Source organism: Giraffa tippelskirchi, chromosome 5 (assembly GCF_054371585.1).
Source record: "Giraffa tippelskirchi isolate mGirTip1 chromosome 5, T2T-mGirTip1v1.2.pri, whole genome shotgun sequence".
Taxonomy (NCBI): Eukaryota; Metazoa; Chordata; class Mammalia; order Artiodactyla; family Giraffidae; genus Giraffa; species Giraffa tippelskirchi.
Window position 1 is genome coordinate 166,971,544 of NC_137279.1, and position 23,232 is coordinate 166,994,775.

Sequence of the window (23,232 nt, forward strand, 5' to 3'; positions counted from 1 at the left end):
TCCTCCACCCCAGAAGGGTGAAGCCGAACCCTCTAGGGTGTGTTGCTGGGAAGGAGGAGGGACGGACAGTAAGTAATGCAGTGAACGCTGCTGTTCTGAGGAGTCACTCAGTAGCATTTCCACCACAGAGACAAGAATTATTTAAAGAAGAAAGTGGAACTGGAGAATATTTTAGGCAATTCATCAATGAGCTGAAACTCCCTGTTTCAGAGACAGAAGGAACTCTAAATAGCACACAGAACAAGTTAATCTGTTCCCAGTGTATTTTCATAAATTTGCTAAAGAAATCAGTGTCAGCTTTTATTATATTAGGAAAGAGGACATGTTCTTCCAAGGGGATAGTTGACTTTTATTTGATTGAAATGCTCCATGTATTTAAATACTTGTAGTGTGGTCCTCGGAAGTATTTCAGTACATAATTCAGTTGCTTAATACTATTAGTTGTTAGTTATAAAGTGAATTATAGAAGCCATAGGAGAGACTACTAGTTGTCATCACAAAGACAAATGCTGAAGGAACATGGATTCGGCACATTTATTGAGCATCTGCTGCTTTTCGGGTATCGTGCCAGGCTCAGGGGCTGAAATCAGTAAGACATCATCCCCTGACGCAGTGAGGCAGATGGACAGCCGTGCAGGAAGTAAGTCCAATGGGTCCCAGAAGTACCGTGACAGTGGAATTGCGACTTGTGTCTTCTTGCCCTCAGTGTCCATCGCAGCCACAATCATCTATGCCTACGCCTGGCTGGTTCCTCTCGCTCTCTGGGGTTTCCTTGTATGGAGAAACAGTAAAGTTATGAACATCGTTTCCTATTCATTTTTGGAGATTGTATGCGTCTATGGATATTCACTCTTCATTTATATCCCCACGGCAGTAAGTACCACACTTATACTGAGTGAGGCCACAATTACTCAGCTGGCATCATTATTTCTAACCTAACACCGATGTGCATCTGAAAAAATACCCCTGGAATTTAGAAATTTTGTGGGAATTGGGGTCGGGGAGTCTAGTGCCTTCTCTGGATCTTGGGCCCTTCATTAGGGAAGCATTCCCCTCGGTCTGCACGCGGGTGGAATTTCTCTGGGCTGTGCTGGGAAATCCGCGTGGCAGCAAGGGCTCCACTGCTGATGGGCTCCCGGGCCTTCACGAGCACATGTGCCTGGGATGAACAAATGCCTCTCTGAACAAACCCTCCCCACCCTCCTTTTCTTTCAGATACTGTGGATCATCCCCCAGAAAGCAGTCCGCTGGGTTCTAGTTATGATTGCTCTAGGCATCTCGGGCTCTGTCTTGGCAATGACCTTTTGGCCAGCTGTTCGTGAGGACAACCGACGCATCGCATTGGCCACAATTGTGACGATTGTGTTGCTTCACATGCTGCTTTCTGTGGGCTGCTTGGTACGGTCTCATTCCAATGCTCTTCTGGTGTGCTTTAAATGCCACGCCAAGACCTCAAACTGTTGGTTCTTTAAAAGCTGGCTCCCTGGAATACATATTGTTTTAAATAGACTCTGCTGGATGAGAAATATTAGTCATGAGAATTTGGTTATAATCTCTGACTTTACCTGATTTCTGAAGTTTGGTTGAGATTTGGTGTCTGGCTAGAGGAAGTAGGGATGAATGGGTGTCTTCACGTAAGGCTGGGAAGCAGGAGTCGGGGAGTTCCACCTTTGGATGCCTTTGCTGCGTTTTTGCACATACTCAGATGGAGAACTTGAGAATGAAGTCAAAATAGAAAAGAGAAGTTATCTTTAAGATGAACAACATTTAAAACAATGTTTAAGTTAATGTGTTTGGTTACCTTTTTAGGAAGAGCATGTACTTTCTGAGTCAGACACACCCAGGTTAAAGATCAGCTCTATCACTCACCAGCTGTGTAAACTTGGGCAGGGAACATAACTTTTCTGAATCTCTTAATCTGTAACATGGGTATAATAGTTCTTGCCGCAGAAAGTTTTTCTGAGGATAAAATAATACAGACAAAGCACTTAACCTAGAACTTGTCCCATAAATGCCCATAAATTAGGTCCATTTCCTTTGATCCTAAGGAGATATGGTTTTTTAATTTCTGTACACACTGTGTATGAAATTTGCTGCCAGTAGCCTTAACCAGGCCTGGTATAGGTTTTTTAAAAATTCTGAGTCCAAGAATGTTAAGGTCACTGATGCCCACAGGAAGATGTCCACATAGCACATGGCCAGACCATTGGTCAGGCTTTGCAACAGGAGTTAATATATCTTTGGTACTATTTGATCTTTAATATTTTCTCTAGACAATCATAGTCTCATTGAGTGCTTTAATAAGATCCCAATACTTTATCGTTCAACAAGTCTCATAGAAAGTGCCAAGTTCTGAAACACAGGGTTGGTTGACATGCATTTTACATGTGCCTAAGCTGTAACCCCTTGAGACAGAGGACTCGCAGCAGAGTGACGCTCTCCATGTTTGGTACTTGGAACCTCTGGACTGATGCTTTCAAATGCTGTGACCCTCCTGTCTGCTGAGGAAGAATATGCTTTTCACTGAAACTGACTCTCTCGATGTAATGCCTCTCCCTGGCATCTTCCCATCTCTGTTTTGAATTTTGTGTGTGTGTTACGTTCCTTGTTAAGAAGTTGGTGAAGGAAAGGAGGCAGGAGAAAGGTATTGCCATGTTCGGTTCTGTAAAGAGTAGAGAGGAGCAAGGCAGACAGGGCTGCAGAGTAGGGAGGCAGTGTTAACACATTTAGTTTGGTGTCTGTGGCCAGGATCTTTTACCTCCTATGCCTGCTACTCCCTCTTGGGGTAAATGACACTGAAGTTAGGGTTTACCTGCCCATCGTACTACTCAGCAGTTTTCTAAAAGAGAGTGTCATAACCAAGTAGAAAGAACAGTAGACTGGAGACTCCTTGGCATTGAGAGCCTAGGCTAGTGACTTAACTCAGAGCCTTGGCTTGCTTGTCTGTCAGGGAGATTTGTATTTCATAGACTTTAGTGAGACTCAGTGAAATGGCTGTGAAAACCCTTCACATACTGTGATAGTTTTTTCAGATGTAAAGAAGTTATTAAAAGAGCCCTGGGTTATCAGAAATTGCCAGGGCCACTGTGTGGCCTGTTCTGCTGAGTCCCCCAGTAAGAGCGGTCCCAGGTCACAAAAAAGGATGGTGCCCTTTCATTGATGCCTCTCCCTGGTGGCTTCCCATCTTTCTCCTGAACTTCTTACCCATCACATAAACAGACACACACACCCATCACATAAACAGACACACACACACACACACACACACACACACACACACACGGAGGCAGGAGAAAAGACATTGCCCTGTCCAGTTCTGAGGGGCTTGGAGAAATGGGGCAGGGAGAAATGGGGCAGGTTGGATGGTGGAGCGGCAAGCTAATCGCAGGTACAGGACTTCTTGGAGGGGAGGCACAGTTTTCTCTCCTTGAGGAAGGGAACTGTGTTTAGCCAGGAGAGACTACCGTGCTTGGGGTTCTGTTGCCCACCCTGGAGATGGCCACCTCCTTTCTCTTCTGGGGGAGATGCACAATGCAGGAGGGTGGAGGCAGACATTAGGAGACAGGTTTTAGTCTCAGCTCCATCACTCCTTGCTTTTTTGCTTATTAGTTCACCTCTCTGGACCCTACCTCCTCACTTAGAAGAAGTAAAGACATGGTAACATTTTTACTGTTGTAAGGATGAATGATGCATACAGTTATCATCATTGTATGGGAGAAAAAGTATCAGGGGAGTTATTTGAGCTGAGGGGCACCTGCTGAACTGGACAGCTTGGCCTTCTACTCTCCAACAGGAAACGTGAATTGGTGTTTTTGCCTCAGTGCAGTGAATTATATGACAGCCCTACACCTGCCGAGGGCTCCTTGGCGCTTGTACCTGTACATGATCTCTAAGTTGATCCTGGAATACACCTGGCAGGGATGACTAAGGAGGCACTACAGTAGAGGGTGCGTTCTTGGCTGGTATGTTTGGAAAAGCCCAAATTTATGTTTGGCTCCTCTGCAGGCTACAGTCTGTAGGGTCGCAGAGTCAGACGTGACTGAAGTGACTGAGCATGCATGCAAGCCTATGTTTGAGGTGGTTACAGCTACAGATAGGATGTCTGTGCCCTATTGTTTGTGAAATTAATTAGGGATTTTTTTTACAGTCCTTTCATTCTACAGATAAGACTTGTCCAAAGTCGTAGTGTGAGTTCCTAGCAGAGCCAGGTTTAGATCCTGGGCTTCCCGGCTTGTTCTGTCTGGTGAGGGTTTTCTCCAGGAGCCTGGAAGAGAGTTGCTGTTCTTACATCCTGGGAGCGTCTTGGCCCAGAGCACCTAGGAGATAACTGGAGGGACCAAATGCCAGCAGCGTGGCCTGGCCTCTGCTTGGGTTAGCGCCATTCTTCTCCTTCTTCAGAAAACAGAGCTGCCAGAAGGGGCCCTGGGGAGGAAGGCTTTCAAAACTAACAGCATTTCTCCAGGGACGTGACAAACTAGAGGGAGTCTGCAGCTAGAAACTTTTTGAAATGGACTGTACAAGTGCTAACTTGAAATACAAAGTGCCTTGGGGAAACTCCAGTGTGATGTGTTGGCGCCCCCTTCTGGCTGATAGAGGGTAGAGCTGGTGAGATGGTTCTTGGTGATTTTTTATCTTCTTCACCTTCCTGAGGTCCCTGCTCCAGGCAGCAATGAAGCGCAGGCAGTGCTCACGGATTTATTAATAGGTTCACCTGTTCTTGGAACAACCCTCATTCAAGGCTATGAGACTGGTATTTTCCTGGGCTCACATTAGGTTTCTCAGACACTGACACAGGTGGGAAGATCCTCCTTAATGTTTTCCAGTCTTCCACCTCCTTCTGATTTTTGACAGTTAAATTGTAGATGGTGAGTGGAAGCACTTATCAAACCTTTCATTTCCAGGCTGAAGAATTAAGAGGTAAAGGCTGCCTAGCACTTTCTTTGAAAGGTCTTTAGAGGGAGCCGACTGGTTTAGCAGCAGCCTGTCGTGGTTCAGTTCATTAAGTATTGATTGTTTACACAGCGTGCCAGGCCCTACCTGAGGGGCTGGTGATGCAGAGACAAGAAGGACATGGTCTTTGGAGGAGGGACTGTGGTGATTAACAACTTGAGCTTTGCAGTTGGAAAGACGGACATTGAGTCCTACCTGCATCTCTTGCTGCCTTGTGTGCCTGATCAAATGACAGCCTCCCTGAGCCTCAGTTTCTTCATCTGTTAGATGAGAGTTATGAGAACAACCTCACCAGGCTGTTATGAAGATTGAGTCATAGGTAGCAAGTGCTTAATAAACTGTAGCAAAATTTTAAAAGGCATACAGTCGAGTACAAGACAGAAATAGAGACAGTTCAGTGATGACCAGAGCGGTGGGGGAAATGTAGGGGCCACGAGAGCCCAGAAGTGCTCTTAGCGTGGAGTCTAGGACATTGACCTGGACCATTATTTTTTAACTCTCCTCCTGGGTCTCCTTTTCCTGCAGGCCTACTTTTTTGATGCACCAGAGATGGACCATCTCCTAACGAGCACAGCTGCCCCAAACCAAACAGTTGTAGCAGCCAAGTCCAGCTAAAGAGGAAAGCAAGAAAGGATCTTTCATCTTCTCGCTGTGAGGTACAGTAACAATGGGCAGGGACATCAGTCCTGTTGTTAACATCAACCATCAAGGGGCCTGGACCCTTTTATCCATCAGCACGATCCAGTGTGGTGTGTGTGCACACGCGTGTCCATGTGTATGTCCTCTTGCTGAGGCTTCAGTTGGGAAGTCTACTCATCTGCCTTTATCCATTTGGGAAACTTGACTGAGTGACTAACACTTTTACTTTCACTTATCTGTCTTTATCCATTTGGGAAACAGGAGCTCCCAGATTCTTCTGTAAGAGGAGTTCCTGCCTTTTGGCTCCAGCATCTTCTCTACTTCCTGTCCCCTCCCCAGCAGCATAATATAGATTTATTCCATTTGATTACAGCCTGGTGGTTCTCTGCAGTTTCTCTGTGACTTGTTAGGCTGGCCTCAGATCCTGAGTATGACCTCTCTTTAATTACTCATGCAGTTCTCTGAAGGTTACCAGTTCTCATACCTGGTTTGTTTTCGGACCTCTTTGATGATTCCACTGTCGGTGGTTAGCCTAGGGTGTCAGAGTACAGGAAGAAGACCCTGATCCTCCTCAGCTGGTCTCTCACCTCCCCACCCCCCACTCCTCAGTATTCCGAGCCTGCAGCCTTGCTGCCATCACCAGAACGCATCCTGCCTTTGCACTAGCCGATCTAGTCATCTGAAGTGTTCCTTCCTTTCCAGCAGTCATTGCTTACCTTGTGATCCCATTACGCCCTCTAATATATGTCACTTTTTTTTCAAATTTTTTTTTGACCATTTTTAAAGTCTTTATTGCATTTGTTGTAATATTGCTTCTGTTCTGGATTTTTGGCCACAAGGCACGTGGAATCTTAGTTCCCTGACCAGGGATCAAACCTGCACCCCCTGCATTTTGAAGGTGAAGCGTTTTTTTTTTTTTTTTTGATTGGAGTACAGTTTCTTTACTGTGTTCTGTTAATTTCTGCTGTGCAGCAAAGTGGATCAGCTATACATATACAAATATCCCCTCTTTTTGGAGTCTGTCTGCCACAGGCACATACCTGCAGTGATAGGTGTATATAGGTGAAGCATTTACAAAGTCTCTTGTCAATCCATATAGTAACTATTAAAGCTTAATTTCTTACTTTTTGATGAAAAAGAAATATTCATAAATATTCTAATATTTTCCTTCCACTACCTCAGTGGGTTGTATTTGGGAGCCCACTGCCTTAGAATGAGCATGTGGTAGCTTGTTTGCATAACTGTTTAATTGTCTGCATGCTGGTCCAGCACATCCTGCAAATGGACTCCATTAAGTGTTAGCAGAGAAGGCCTCAGGGCAGGATCTGAGGTCCATGGAGAAGGGACTGTTGTTTCACTCGCACTCCCAGGTCTTGGCCTAATGCCCACCTGGCACAGACAGAGCAAATGCTTCATTACTGTTGAGTGGATGGAGATGACTGTAGGATTCAGGCAAGAGTCAGGGTATGGGCTTTTACCCAGAGGTGTCTTGGCTTGCTGAGTCCTGGATCACCATTTACACTCTCACTCGAAGTTTATTTGAGGCACTGGGGACCTAGAAAATCAGCTACAGTCTGCCTCAAGGCACTTTGGTCCATGGGTAAAACAGCTCATCAGATAAGGACCAGGCAGTGGGCCAGGCTATGTGAGAAGTGCCGTGGCCAAGCTGTTAGTTGATGGGCACTGTGGGAGCACAGAAACACTGACTCACTTGGCCTGGAGGAAGACTTCACAGAGAGGGTCTTGCTTGAGCAGAAGCAATTGGTTGCCCATTTTTCTGAAAAGAGCAGCTGGCTTCCCGTGGTTTTTGGGAGAGTAAAGATGCAGGCCGTTCATTGAGACACTGTGATGTGCTGTGGACTCACATCACCTCAAACAAGAAAACCTGAGCTCAGCGGCGGAGGGACAGAGGTGGAGGACACATAGCTGTCTGGCTGTGTGCCTTGCCTCGGAATACCTGACATCAACCTGGAGAGGGGCTCTCGCAGCCTGCTCCTGGGCTGGGACTTCAGTTCCTTCCATACATTTTGGTTATGATGTCTCCAGACCAAGTGTCCCAGGCGCTGTCAACCTTAAGAGAATTAGAAGCTGGCGTCTGGGAAGAGCCTAGCTCTCAGGGCCCTTGCTGACCTCCCATCCCGATTTTCACAGCTTCGGTGTCTCTGGGCTTTGCTCACATCTATAAACTTGGGTGTCAGAGTCTCCATTTGGGTGTCCAGTCTCTAATCACCTCTACAGTCCTCCGCTCTACCAGCTGAACTATCGAAGGGTGCTGGTGTCAAGTCTCTAAATGAGATAGTGACGAACAGTTTCTTTGGCGCCTCCCTGGCAGAAGCATCAATTGCTTTGCCAATGAGAAGGGCTGCCCAGAGCCCTGAGCCCTGCAGAGTGATGAGCTGACTGTGCCTCCCACTGTAATCTCTGGACTCCCAGCTTTCAGGAAAAGGAATGACTTTTTATCTTGCAGATAACCTTCCTCATGTAAATCTGTGCATTGGAGGGCTTAGCCTGAAAGGAATTACTGGGAGAGCATTAACCCCTTCTCTCCCTGGAACCTCAGGATCATAGAGGAGCCTCCAATTACTTGTAATCAGGGGCGCTACCCCTACATAAGTCATTGGGATATTATAAAGAACATTTGACTTTCTTCTTTCCTTCCTTCCTTCCTTTGTTCTTTCCTTCTTGTTTTATATATATTTATCAGGTGGCTCAGACGGTAAAGAATCCACCTGCAATGCAGGAGACCTAGGCTCAATCCCTGGGTTAGGAAGATCCCCTGGAGGAGGGCATGGTGACCCACTCCAGTATTCTTGCCTGGGGAATCCTCATGGACAGAGGAGCCTGGCGGGCTACAGTCCATGGCGTCACAAAGAGTTGGACACGACTGAGTGACTAAGCACACAGCGCATCACCTTAGAGCCGGTGCCATTTCTTCTCTGAGCCAGGACCCTGGTGAACTTAGGGAGTCTTACTTTGGCTTGAGGGATGGAGAGTCTGAAGGACCATATCCAGACTGGGACTGCCTTCTCAGGGTCAATGACAAGTGGTTCTATCCAGAGGAGCGCGACTGGCGTATAATTATACGGCTGTGTGATATGGGCTTTGTTAAGAGCTGAGCAGAGGGCATCAGGAAACTCCTTTGTAGTTAAACCCTCCTGATTTGATACCCAGGGTTTATATGCAATTATCCTTTCACTCACTCACGTCAAGAGTTCATTTCATAAGCCAAAGCTTCAAATGTTTCTACTAGGTTTATACACATCCGTTCTTTTATTCTGAAATCAGCTTTAACGCAGTGCTGTAATCCCCTTTAACACAGCATCCAAACTGCATGATTTCACAGCATAGCTAACACTGTTTTTTACAGCCCCTTATTCTTTTCCACACCATGTCTTCAGGGTCCCTTCCTAGAGAACCCATTTTCAATTCCTGGGCTATTTCTTTCTCAGTTTTCTTCTTTGTTCCCTTTCTTTGAGGAAATTGGAAGAACCTGCGATGGCAAGTGGGTCAACACAATAACTTTTTATTCTTTTATTTGATTTATTTAGTGGAAAATGTGTTGTTGTTCAGTCACTAAGTTGTGTCCGACTCTTTGTGACCCCGTGGACTGTAGCACTCCAGGCTTCTCTGTCCTCCTCTATCTCCCAGAGTTTGCTCAAATTCATGTCCATTGAGTTGGTGATGCTATCTAACCATCTCATCCTCTGCTGTCCCTTTCTTCTTTTGCCTTCAATCTTTCCCAGCATCAGGGTCTTTTCCAGTGAGTTGGCTCTTCACATCAAGTGGCCCAAGTATTGAAACTTCAGTTTCAGCATAAGTCCTTCCAACGAATACTCAGGGTTGATTTCCTTTGAGATTGACTGGTTTGATCTCCTTGCAGCCCAAAAGACTCTCAAGAGTCTTCTCCAGCACTGCAGTTCAAAAGCATCAATTCTTCAGCCCTAAGCCTTCTTTATGGACCAACTCTCACATCCATACATGACTAATGGAAAAACCATAGCTTTGACTATATGGACCTTTGTTGGCATAGTGATATCTATGCTTTTTAATATACTGTCTAGGTTTGTCATAGCTTTCCTTCCAAGGAGCAAGTGTCTTTTAATTTCGTGGCTGCAGTCACCGTCTGCAGTGATTTTGGAAGCCAAGAAAATAAAGTCTGTCACTGTTTCCACTTTCTCCTGTTCTACTTGCCATGAAGTGATGGAACTGGATGCCATGATCTTGGTGTTTTTTTTAATGTTGAGTTTTAAGCTGGCATTTTCAATCTCCTCTTTCACTCTCATAGACTGAATTCTATAACGAATCCCTAAGTACCCCTCCCCTCTTTTACTTTCAACAGTTGTCAACTCACAGCCAGTCTTGTCTCATCCATATACCCATATATTCTCCATCTCTTTCCCCTGTATTATTTGGAAGCAAATCTAGAACATCCTATTCTTTCATACATAAACATTTATATTCTGTATCTATAAAAGATACTGTTTTCAGGGACTTCCCTGGCGGTCCAGTGGTTAGGATTCTGTACTTTCACTGCCATGAACCTGGGTTTGATCCCTAGTCAGGGAACTAAGATTCTGCAAGCCACGTTGTGTGGCCAAAAATAAACAAATAAAATAAAAGGCTAAAACAATCTTAAAAAAAAAAAAATATATATATATATATATACACACACACACACACACACACATACTGTTTTCAAAACCTAGCTATAGTACCATAATCACATTTTAAAAATCATAATTCTTTAGTATCAAATACATTCAGTATTTGATTTTCATATTGCAATTGTGTAGTGTATCTCTTAAATGCCTTTTATTTATTTTTTAAATTATTTATTTATTTATTTATTTGACTGACCTGGGTCTTCATTGCAGCACGCAGGGTCTTTGATCTTCTTTGCAGCATATAGGATATTTTATTTGCAGCATATGGGATCTGGTTCCCTGACCAGGGATCAAACCCAAGCCCCCTGCATTGCGAATGCAGAGTCTTAGCCACTAGACCACCAGGGAAGGCACCTTAAATGCCTTTTTTTTTTCTTTTTAATTGGAGGATAATTGCCTTTAAATGCCTTTTAAATTACAGAGTTCTAGTCCATCTTTCTCTTTCTCTTTCCTTTTGCCGTTTATTTGTTGAAAGCTCATTTATCCTGGATTTTGCTGATTGTTTCTCCATGGTATCATTTAACGTATAACTCTGTCCTCTCTTTTCTGTGAACTGATGGTTGTATCTAAAGATTTGATCAGATTCAGATATGATTTTTTTTTTGGGCAAGACTACTTGATGTGTGCTGTAAAATCCTTCCATCCATAAACTCATAATGTCTAATTATCTCTCTTTTTTATATTAGGAGCCATTAGTAAGGTATGTTTAGATTCATTAATTCAGTAGGGGTTTTAAAACAGTGATATTTCAATTCTATCTTTCTTTCTTCCTTTATTAACTAGAATATTTCTTTAATAAAAATTTCCTTTCATCTGTTTGGGTGTCCAGTGATACAGTTTATGTAGAAGAAAAGCAAGATAAATGATTTTTTTCTGTATTTACCTGCTTTCAAAATTGTAGTTGGGTCACTAGGACTCTGCAGCAATGACCAATTAGTTTCAGGCCATTGCAAATATTATGCTTATTGATGCTCAGATTGTCCTATATTTGGACACCAGTTGGCCCCTGGGTCTTGTTGGCACAACTCTAGGAGTCTCTGTTAACTGCCTTGCTGTCTGTTATAACCAAATGTTCTCAGCTCATTTTGAACTTTTCCTGTTCCAGATCCAGACTGAGCCATTTCTCTAAGAACTCCTGGTTCCATTCAGTGGGGAAATAGTATTTTCAGGTCTCAATCTGGATGCTAGTGTTCCTCATTGCAATTGGCTTGGTCATTGTTTTCAGGCCTTTTCAATGTGTATGATTGTTGTTTGCTTGATAGAACACATATTGTGAGTTCATACTGATACTTCCAATTCCTGTTTAGTACTACAGAGTTCTTACTAAACTGCTTTTATCATATATTCATATCTCCTTTCTCCTGTATTGAGGATTTCACTTCTCACTGATAGCATTGGTGATAGAATTGGACTGCCACATAAGTGCGTGCTCAGTTGCTCAGTAGTGTCTGACTCTTTGCGGCCCTATGGACTGCAGCCCGCCAGGCTCTTCTGTCCATGGGATTCTACAGGCAAGAATACTAGAGTAGGTTGCCAATTCTGCCTCCAGGGGATCTCCTTACCCAGAAAGTGAACCCAAGTCTTCTGCATCTCCTGCATTGGCAGGTGGATTCTTTACCACTGCACCACTTGGGAAACCCACCACATAAGTACTTACCTGTTTTATCCACCATGCGCTCATAATAATCTAGTAATAAAAATTCCAAACTACCTTTAATTTCTGGAAATGTTACTTTAAAATCTTTGAAGGGAATTCCCTGGCAGTCCAGTGGTTAGGACTCAGTGCTTTCACTGCTGGGGCCCAGGTTCAATCCCTTGTTGGGGAACTAGGATCCCACAAACTGTGCAGCATGGCATAAAAAAGATTAAAAAATTAAAATCTTTGAAGTTTTTTTTTTTAAATTCTAGAGTATGCTTTTTCCTCCCTTGTCTGCTTGGAAACTTCCTATTTATTCTTCAGGACCTACTTCAGATATTCTATCCTTGATGAAGTTTTGCTTTACTTCTCCAGATAATATTACTTACTTATTTCTCTGGGCTGTGGTAGAGCTCTTTGTATGTTTCTCTTTTATGGCCATTTTCTTTTTAACTGTGAGTTCATAGACTGAGAGTTCCTTGAGGTCAGAGATTTATTTACCATTATAGCCCCAGCACTCAGCAGGCATTTGGGGAAAGCTTGATTTTGAACAAGGGAGGATTATATACATACCACATGGCATTCAAAACTTGGATCATTTGCCAAGTTGCTTGGAAACTCTTGTTTTTCATTGAGGACTGTGCCACTAGTGAATAATGGAGATAGGTCCTTACTTTCCCAGATTTTACAGCCCAACTTTTTCTTTTAATTTATTTGGCTGCTCCGAGTCTTAGTTGCAGCACACAGGCTCTTTGATCTTTGTTGTGGCATGTGGGATCTAGTTCCCCGACCAGGGATTGAACCCCCAGGCCCATCCTCTGCGTTGAGAGCAGGGAGTCTTAGCCACTGGACCGCCGGGAAAGTCCCCCACAGTCCAGCTTTATATCTCCTGCATCACACAGACGAGCAGGCCTTGCTAAGTTAAAGAGAGAATCACAACTTTGGGAACTTCTGATTGGAATACCTCAGATGAGGCAGTTGTCTGACATTGTCCAGCTTGGATGCAAGGATGGGGCCAGGAGGGGAGCAGGGCATGCCACAGAGGGGCTACCACAGTGGGGAGCCAGAAGTGACTAGGAGTCAAGTCTTAGGTCTGAAAGTGGCAAAGGAGTCCTGGCTGATGGTGACATTATGGTCCGCATCTGGCCCAAAAGGTATCTTACTTGCTATCCTCAGCCTAAGTGCCAGGAATTCCAGCCTCTGCTCCACAGGCCACCTAGTAACAGCAGTGGGAGGAGGGAATTTTCTGTCTTCATGTTGTTTTTCAGTCTTGACATTAATTTGGAACAGACAGCTAGAAAGATGAGAAAAACAGAATTTTTCATGACTTCCTTGTGGGCTGGCTTGTCCTTACCTTTACTTGGCATTTCAGAACCCCACGCCGATGTTTACCAGAAGGCCGATCAGGACTTTAGGTTCTGTCCTTCCATCACATTATACCATCCACCCTTCTCCAACCACTTTTCGCAGCTATTTGGCGGCAGCTTTTCCCTTTTCTAGAGCAGGTAGATTTAGGCAGATCTCCCCTGCCTCAGCATCACCTTTGTGGTGTGCTTAAATGCTGACCCTGATTGTGACATTTCCCCTGATGAGGGCCTCAGGGAGGCCTAGCTCATTGTCTTAGGAGGAGGCCATGCATTAGGAACCCCTCTCTGCCACATTCCTTCATCTCTCCTGGGTTTGACCATATCTCTACCTCTCTTTCCAAGTTCCCGTTCCCGACCCTGGGGTTGCCCCAGGTCTCCCGCATTGCAAGTTCCCATTTCTTGCAAATCCTCAACCAAGTGTACCAACAGATGCCACAAATTCATCATGTTCAAAACTAAACTCATCTGCCCAACAACTAGATCTTCTTACATTTTCCTGTCTTAGTGAATGACACTGCCATCCACTCCTGACTCCAGACCAGGTTTGATTCTTTATCACGCCCTTTCATTGTACCTGGCTTCCCTGGTGGCTCAGATGGTAAAGCGTCTGCCTGCAATGTGGGAGACCTGGGTTCGATCCCTGGGTTGGGAAGATCCCCTGGAGAAGAAAATGGCACCCCACTCCAGTACTCTTGCCTGGAAAACCCCATGGATGGAGGAGCCTAGTAGGCTACAGTCCATAGGGTCATAAAGAGTCAGACACTACTGAGTGACTTCTTTTTTCATTGTACCTTGCAAAAATTATGTCTTATCCCATAATTTCCCCTGCTGGACTGTAAATTTCTTCAGAGTTAGGACCATGTTTGCCTTATTATCATTGTATCCAGTGCCTGGCACATGAGTCCTCCATCAGTATTTGTTGGATAAACTAAGAAATCTATGGAGGAATTTCCTGGGGGCCCAGGGGTTAGGACTCTGCACTTTCACTGCTGAGGGCCCAGGTTCAATCCCCAGTCGGGGAACTAAGATTCCGTAAGCCACAAAGCATGGCTGAAAAAAAAAAGAAATCTACGTAGCCACTCAAGCTAGAAACCTCAGCATCAATGTAGATTCTTTCCTCTGTCGTCCACATCTTATCTGTCAGTAGGACTTGTCTGTGCTACCTTGGAAATGTTTCTCAAATCTGCCCTGTTAGTACCATACCTAGTGTTAAGGACCTGATCATCTCACATCTAGACTATGGTAATAGCTTGATGGGTTTCTCTGTCTCATTTCTTTTCCTCCTTCTGATTTATCCTATATGTAGCTCAGTTGTGTCTGACACTTTGTGATCCCATGGACTGTAGCCATGGAATTCTCTAGGTAAGAATACTGGAGTGGGTTGATATTCCCTTCTCCAGGAGATCTTCCTGACCCAGGGACTGACCCAGGTCTTCCGCATTGCAGGCAGATTCTTTACTTGCTGAGCCACCAGTGTGTGTTATGTAGCTATGAGGGTCTTTAAAATTTATAAATCTGACTGAGCCTTTGACTGCATCAATCTTCTACCTAAAAACTAGTGTTTTTTTGGCCTCCTGTCATCTAAAGAAGAAAACCCAAACTCCCTGTATTGCCACCATCTATCCCTAATCTACTTATCCTGCTTCATATCCTGCCATTGTCCCCTGTATAGCCTTATGCTTGTTGTTGTTCAGTTGCTTAGTCGTGTCCGACTCTTTGTGACAACATGGACTGCAGCATACCAGGCTTCCTTGTCCTTCACCATCTCTTGGAGCTTGCTCAAACTCATGTCCATTGAGTTGGTGATGCCATCTAACCACCTCATCCTCTGTTGACCCCTTCTCACCCTGCCTTCCATCTTTGCCAGCATCACGGTCTTTTCTAATGAGTCAGCTCTTCACATCAGGTGGCGAAAATATTGAAGCTTCAGCTTCAGCATCAGTCTTTCCAATGAATATTCAGGGTTGATTTCCTTTAGGATTGACTGGTTTGATCTCCTTGCTATCCAAGGGACTTGCAAGAGTCTTCTCCAGCACCATAGTTTGAAGGCATGAATTCTTCGGTGCTCAACCTTTTTTATTGTCCAGCTTTCACATCTGTACATGATTACTGGAAAAACCATAGCTTTGACTAGATGGACCTTTGATGGAAAAGTAATGTCTCTGCTTTTTAATATGCTGTCTAGGTTGGTCATAGCTTTTCTTCCAAGGAGCAAACGTCTTTTAATCTCATGGCTGCAGTCACCATCTGCAGTGATTTTGGAGCCCAAGAAAATAAAGTCTGTCACTGTTTCCATTGTTTCCCCATCTATTTGCCATGAAGCGATGGGACTGGGTGCCATGATCTTAGTTTTCTGAATGTTGAGTTTTAAACCAACTTTTTCAGCCTCCTCTTTCACTTTCATCAAGAGGCTCTTCAGTTCTTTACTTTCTGCCATAAGGGTGGTATCATCTGCATCTGAAGTTATTGATATTTCTCCCGGCGGTCTTGATTCCAGCTTGTGTTTAAATAAACACAGTCATCTCTCAGCTCCTGAATCTTTTTCTGTCCCTCCATATTTCTTTTTATTTTCTTTTTGACTGTGTGTGCAGCATGTGGGATCTTAGTTCCATGACCAGGGATCAAACTTGTGCGCCCTGCAGTGGAAGCATAGAGTCTTAACCACTGGACCACCAGGAAAGTCCCTTCCGTATTTTCTTTTATCGTTTCTCCTCTAGCACCAAACAGAGCAGTCACAAAGAAGAGTTTGAGGTGACTGGGTGAAGGTAGCTTTGGGATCTGTGTCAGAGGAAGTCACTGGGTTTCCAAAGAAATGGAGAAAAACTTTAAAATGTCATCTCCGATCTAGCAGTAAGTCTTCCCTGTAACCTATAAACCTATAAATCAAAGGACTCAAAGCTCTAGGTTTGGCGAGCTGGTGGCTGCAAACTGCTCTGGTGTCGAAGTTATCTCTCTGAATCCTTCCTGTATGGGGGAATCTTGGTCTTGAGAGTGACTCTTTTTGCTCTTCAGTTCTCTTCGATGGGTTTTGGAGTGTGGCTTTTTGGACATGGCATCCGCTGCAGGAAAGCAGAACAACCAAAGCCATCAGGAAGACGGATGGAATGGCCCCAACACCCAACATCTGGGTGGTGCCACACTGAAGCCTAATCATCACCTATTTAACAAACAAGAGTTAAATGTGGTTGAGTTGAGACCCATGTGATTCAGCTCTTCGTTATGCTGTCGGTTGTCATTGTGACTGTGTGCTGATTTGGGGAGAAATACAGGGGGATGGGAGGCTACTTTGGTGCTTGGCATTTGCCTCTCATAGTCATGTGGTGTGCTTCACATTAGGTACGCCCTTAATCCCTGAGATGGTTCCATCCTAACTGGGGTGCTTTTCTCTGGTTTGTGTACAGATTACCCAGGTGAGCCTCTGCTCCCCTTGCCATCCTCAAGTGGCCAAACAGTGTGAACTTTGGTTTGGATTCATAGTGAGTCTGAAAATTTGTCTTTGGTGACCTGACCGTGGGCAACTGAATCTAATCGTTGCAAAATAAATACAAAATGCAAATAGTAATAATAATGTCTGTGTCTGTACTTCATGACTTTGCCCTCAGGTTCTTCTTTGATGTTTTACTGTCAGCCTGCGGCAGACTGCTGGGAGTCTTGACTTCATGTGCTAACTTTTGGGGTATTGGGATTAGAATGAACATCAGAATTTTTCCTCCTCTAAGTATTGAACAGTGCATTTAGAGAACATGCTTACCAGGACTTTCCTAGTGGTCCAGTGGCTAGGACTCTGTACTCTCAATGCAGGGGGCCTGGGTTTGATATATGGTCAAGGAACTAGATCCCACATGCCTCAACTAAGGGTGCGCATACTGCAACGGAAGATCTCATGTTCTGCAACTAAGACTCGGTGCAGCCAAGTAAATAAATATTAAAAAAGAAAGGAACATGTTTACCTATTACCTATTTTGACATACACATTTTGGAAAATTCTTTTAGAGCCCTTTGAGTGCCTTTTCCAAGTGGCATTACTTCCTGGCTAGAGTTCATGAAAGGGAGAAACCAGTGACACCTCAAAGACACTTTTTTTATACTTTGTGTTCAAAATGCATACCATGCACACCCGAGTTTCTGCCAGGTCGGGATTGCTGATTGCCCTCTGTTTCTGTTGTCCTCTTCAGCACCAGAGTTCCCTGTGTATTTGTGTATCGTGTCATGTGTCTGTGAGACAACTGCAAAGATGCATTTGGAGTTAAAAGGCTGATAATGCAGGTAATCTCCTTGGATTGCAAGGAGATCAAACCAGTCAATCCTAAAGGAAATCAACCCCGAATATTCATTGGAAGGACTGATACTGAAGCTGAAGCTCCAATGCTTTGGCCACCTGATGTGAAGAGCCAACTCACTGGAAAAGACCCTGATGCTGGGAAAGATTGAAGGCAGGAGGAAAAGGGGGTGACAGAGGATGAGGATGGTTGGATGGCATCACTGACTCAATGGGCATGAGTTTGGGCAAACTCTGGGAGATGGTGAAGGACAGGGAAGCCTGATGTGCTGCAGTCCATGGAGTAGCTAAGAGCTGGGCATGACTTAGCAACTGAACAACAACACAGAGAAAAAGGAAGCTGTGCACAAATTCAGGCTACCATTTAGCTGATTAAGGTCACCTTGGCAAACCTCCTATCAAATGCTGAATGTCACCCCCATTACCTTATTCAACAAATACACATATATTATGCACCTACTGTTTGCTGATCACCTTTCTAGGTACTGGGGCAGTGAACAAAACAGACAAGGTCCCTGATCCTGTGGATCTGACAGTCCAGTGATCCCTGCTCAAGGATCACCAGCCTCAGCCTCACCAAGGCAGCCATTCCTCCTGAACCGCTCATGCTGTGAGAAGGGCCTCTTTGGTTTTTACTGGTTGGTCCGAGCACTAACCCCGGGCTCTCAAATCAAGTCTAAGCTTCTTTCCCTTTGATAACTTCAGATGTTTGAAAGCTGCTGTTCCGCGCCCCCTGAGTTTTCTCCAGCTAAATAGTTCTTTTGTCTTCAAGTACTCTTCAAAGAACTTGGCCTTCATACTCTCCAGTCACCCTCTGGACTGGTGCCCTGGCTCACTCTTTCTTGAATACTTAACTTCTGCCGCCCAAGGCAGTGATTCTTACACATGTGGATCCTGTGAATTCCCCTGTACACCAGCTCTCCTTCCTCTCTCTTGCCAAAAGTGACAGGATTTTTCTCTTATTGAAGACCAGAAGCATATTGTAAAATAATATTTATATATATTATATATGTCGTTTTCTGTCGCAGTTCCTGACAAAAGCCCCTAAAGCCCTTGTATTCACAAGGGGTGCTAGGAGAATCTTCTATCCTGATGTTTGGTCTTTGGCACCAGTCCCTGACACAGAGCCCCTGAGACCCTTGTTTCTTGAGCTATAGAAGTATCTGACAGAACTCCTAAATCTCTTGGAATTTCCTGGGTAGTAGAGCATTTTTTGTTCTAATTAGGAGACTTGGGGGCCCCTGGATGGGGCTGGTCACAAGAAAGCAAACCGTGATCATAAGCCTGGAGCTTTCATCCCTAACCCCCTTTCTCCATAGAGAGCAGAGGGACAAGAAACAGAGTTACTAATCAACCATGTCTATGTGATGAAGCCTCCATCACAAATATCCGAAGAGCTGGGTATGGAGAGTTTCTGGTTTGGTGAATACATCCATGTGGTGGGAGGGTGGTATGCCCCCAAGTCCAGGTGGACACAAGCTCCTGCTCCTGGGCCCCTTCTAGTCCTCACCCTATGTGTCTCTTTATCTGGCCATTCATGTGCATCCTTTAAAATGTCCTTTGTAATTAGCCAACAATAGTAAGTTAACTGTTTTCCTGGGTTCTGTGAGCAAATTATCAAACCCAAGGAGGAGATCGTGGGAACCTCCAATTTGTAAGCTGAGTCAGGCAGAAGTCATGGGTATAGAGGCCTATCCCAAGGCCACAGGTGTGAGGCCTTGCATCAAGGCCTGAGAAGAGGAACCCAGAACCAAGGTCACCTCTGAAATTGACTGAGCTCCTTCATAACTGTTGCCAAAAGTCCCCTGATCATCACCAGCAAGTTTCCTGACCTAATGTGTGTGCATAGTCACTCTGTCATGTCCAACTCTGCAACCCCATGGACTGTAGCCCACCAGCCTTCTCTGTCCTTGGAATTTTCCAGGCAAGAATACTGGAGTGGGTTGCCATTTCCTGCTCCAGGGAATCTTCCCGACCCAGGGATCAAACCTGAGTCTCATGTCTCCTGCGTTAGCAAGTGGATTCTTTACCATTGTGCCACCTGGGAAGCTCCATATTATGCAAAAATGCCCAGCCTAGTACTCACTCTATAGCACTCTAACCAATCACCTAATGCCAACCTTCCAGCAGGAATTTTCTTTGTCTTGAGGCTATAAAAATTGGCTACTATCCCACAAAAAGCATTGGCGCTCCCTTGAGCCAGCTTGGTGTTCTAACAGTGTCTGGTCAACTTTCCCTGGTCTCAGGAGGTTGGCCCTCTGTGCTTTCAGTGCCCACATCATCTCTGCTGTTTGTTCTTAATAAACTCACTCTCTTCTGAAATGCCCTGTGTCTGGAAATTCTTCTCCAATCTGCCCTCAGACTGCCATGACAGTGGGTAACCTGGGAACCCACTGCTTGCAATTAGCCTTAAGACCCTTAGCCTGTAGGTTTGCACTAACTCCAGGCAGTTAATGTCAAAATTGTTTAATGTGGAAAACCCACACATCTGGTCACAGAAGTATGGTAAGTGTTCAAGTAAAGAAAAACAGTTTTTTTCCAGGCACATATAAATATCCAATTTTGACAGGCAAATTAGTTACTACTAAGTATTTTTAAGTATGATATGACTTAAATACATTTTTCCAAAAATATGTTTATACAGTGGTCAGAATTTAATTTTTAAGTAAGGATTTTAGACATAACCAGCATCATAAATTAGTACAATCATCTCATGAAAGACAGGACATTATAATATCAAAGGATCTAGAAAGGCATAATCTCAGTACTAAAAACTTGAATAAACTTCCTTTATGAAAAACCGACTACATTGTTTATTCTCTCTCACCTACCAAGTACCAGTGAAAACTTCATGAACCAACCAGCATCACCCTTTAGGAAGCCACTGCCCTTGGGACCCCCATGTAGCCCTTAAGAACTGCATTCAGCTGTAAAAGAACCCAGAAAAAACAGTGGCTTAAACAAATTAGCAGTTTTATTTTTCTCATGTAAATAGAAGTTTGGAGCTAGTCTCAGGTTAACATGGCTGCTCCATGAAGCCCTCAGGGACTCGGCCTTCTCTCTTCTTTCTTTTGTTCAGCAGGCTTTAGCATGAATTTGTCATCATCTGATCCCAATACGCCTGCTTCCTTTTCCAGCAAAGTGGAGGAAGTGAGGAGTCTAGCTCTAAGCCCAAAACCTATGTGTCATATTTCAGACCCAGCCGTAGGCAATTATTAATTCAAAGCTTTACCCACAGCTTCATGGGAAGGTACAGAGCCTGTGCACTGCACCCTCTGAGGGGATCTGCAGTCAAGGGCTCTGGCCTCACCCTACCATCACCCCAGCCTTAGCCCAGGCTTCTTATGGGAGGAAGGGGGACCTAGCCATGGCCTCTCTTAGGTGCCTCTGCAGAGACCAACTTACTGGCTGTGGGGTGGTAGGGGGAGGGAAAGGGGCAAGGGTGTGGCCTTGAAATGTTTCCTCCACTGTAAGTGTGTAGTACTTTTCTACTCTCAGCCCTTCTCTGCTCCCTTCTCCCTGCCTCCTGGTATGCAAAAAGGCAGGAGCCTTTTGTTTAGGGATCCTTTAGAAGTGAGACAATCCTGATTATCTGTACTAATCCATCTGACTCTTGTCTGGCACTGTGCCAGGGAGAAAAATGGAACATTTAGGGAGCCAGCACTTTCTCCTGTTTAGTCTCTTGCTTATGCTCTCACAGTAAATGATTCAGTCATTGACCATTAGTTTCATTTTTACTACTTTACACAGATACTTGGCAGCTCAGCTCTTTGCAGCTCAGCTCAGCTTTTGACAGGCAAAAAGAAGGGAAAGGGCAAAAGGGGTTGGTTGGCCAGCTGAGTTGACCTGACTTTTGGTGAGCTTTCTCCAAAGCCCCACTGCTGTCTTATGCTTGTACCTTATTGGTCAGAACTGGATTACATGGTCATCCCTAGCTGCAAGGGAGGCTGGGAAGTGCTTCTTAGCTGGGCACACTGCCACCCTAAGTGAAACCAGAATGAGTTTTAGATCGATAACTATTACATCTCAGAATCTACTTTTAGAAAAGATCATGGATGATGGTTTGCCCATTGTCTGTTTGATTTCACTGGTTGGCATGGTGTAAAGAATTGAGAGAAAAGAATTCTGGGAAGATGGCAGTGGTATTTTTTTAATCTCCCTGAATTCCCTCATTAAAAATAAAGCAAAACAAACAAAAAATAGAGCAACTGGGATAGCAAAACCAAAAACTTATGGACATCTGTAACAAAACTGGGAAACAAGATAGCACCACAAACCCCAAAATTCGTGTAGGTGGAAACTGCTGATGGCTCAAAGACTTGCATGATATCAGCATTTTTGTGGAGTGAAGAAGAGGGAACCAAGAGTGTCTGAGAAATCTAAAAATAAGTGAACCCCAAAATAGTCAACAGGTACTCCCTGGAAACTACAAAGGACCAGTAGAATAACAGCAGCTGGAACTGGGGGAGAGGGGTTATACAACGCAGTTTGCAGCTGATGAGTAGAAGGGGTCCAAAGTAAGGACTGAAGAAGCTGGAGCAGCCCAGGTACTGTGAACCCTCAAAACCAGCCAAGTGTCTTTCCAGGATACCAGACTAGAAACTGCAGGGAACAGACTACAAATAGGGTAGGCCAGGGATATTTGGGACAAAGGAAAGGGAAGGCCAAATGAGTTGGGGAGGGGAACAGGGCCAGAAGATCTTAGAAAGTATGAAGCCATTCATTTGAACACTTAATGGAAACATAGACAAGGAAGCTGTAGAGCCTTGAATTTAGCAAAGCTATCCTCACTCACTCCTCCCTGCTAAGTGTGCAGGAAAATTAATTTCATATAAAAAAGGAACAACAGAGACTGCAGTCAAATCTCATAATGAAGTTATAAGAAAAATGAGAACATGCAGCAGAAAAACATCCTTAATGAAATGAAAGCGTTCCAGAAAGACATGCCCACAAAACCAGATAAAAATTGTAATTTCAAAATGAGCAAAGGTAAATTAAGGAAATAGTACAATATATGAAAGATAAGCATGAGTCAGAAATAGAAAGCAAAAATTAGATATTCAAACTCAGGAAAGAATTGGAAATAAAAGGGAAAACTCATTTCACAAATGAAGACTGAACTAGAAGGAATATAAGACTAACATAGTTTTTGCACAACAGATAATGCCTTAAGGGAGTAAAAAGTGAAAAGAAGGAAAAAATTTAAATTGCAGAATGAATAAGAGAAATCTGAGAATTCAGAGTCGCAAAAAGTTGCAAAGTTCGCAGAGTTGGACACGACTGAGTGACTGGACTGAACTGAACTGAGAATTCAAGAGAAAATGACAAATGAAGATAGGCAGACTTACTATCTAAATTTGTAGTATACATGTCCATGTAGGGAAAAGAATAATGGGGCAATAGAAGAGAAAAAAATGTATTTTAAAAAAGCTATATAAAAAACACTTCCCTAAAAACAAATTAAAAAGACTCAAGACTGTAAGGGCATGCCTTGTGCCTGGGGAAATCAACCCAGATCAACACTGAGACATATTATAGTAAAATTAGTGGATTTTTTTTTTAATTAGTTTATTTTCTATTTTTTAACTTTACAATATTGTATTTGTTTTGCCATACATTGACATGAGTCCACCATGGGTGTACATGTTTTCCCCTTTCAGGACCCCCCTCCCACCTCCCTCCCCATCCCATCCCTTC

At 44.1% G+C, this 23,232-nt stretch overlaps 1 protein-coding gene and 2 long non-coding RNA genes across 6 annotated transcripts in view; 2 read left to right on the plus strand and 1 right to left on the minus strand.

Moving 5' to 3' along the window:
• Positions 1-19,852, plus strand: part of YIPF1 (Yip1 domain family member 1) — a 38,308-nt gene extending 18,456 nt beyond the window's left edge. The window contains exons 7-10 of one of the 4 annotated variants that reach the window (XM_081485218.1): positions 707-873; positions 1,216-1,398; positions 5,476-5,606; positions 17,432-19,852. In XM_081485218.1, coding sequence (XP_081341344.1) covers positions 707-873; positions 1,216-1,398; positions 5,476-5,565 — 440 coding nt within the window. In that variant the 3' untranslated portion in view covers positions 5,566-5,606; positions 17,432-19,852. Of the gene's footprint in view, positions 1-706; positions 874-1,215; positions 1,399-5,475; positions 5,607-16,268; positions 16,819-17,431 lie in introns of those variants that run through there. The other 3 variants (XM_081485216.1, XM_081485217.1, XM_081485215.1) reach the window with 3 other exon arrangements.
• Positions 516-13,439, minus strand: LOC145504442 (uncharacterized). The gene is made up of 5 exons (XR_014052205.1): positions 13,244-13,439; positions 3,877-7,660; positions 1,566-1,713; positions 1,302-1,483; positions 516-771 (listed from the first exon to the last, which is right to left on the minus strand). It is a non-coding gene; the product is annotated as an uncharacterized LOC145504442 (long non-coding RNA).
• Positions 7,452-10,236, plus strand: LOC145504444 (uncharacterized). The gene is made up of 2 exons (XR_014052206.1): positions 7,452-8,452; positions 9,160-10,236. It is a non-coding gene; the product is annotated as an uncharacterized LOC145504444 (long non-coding RNA).
• Positions 19,853-23,232: the final 3,380 nt, after the last annotated feature.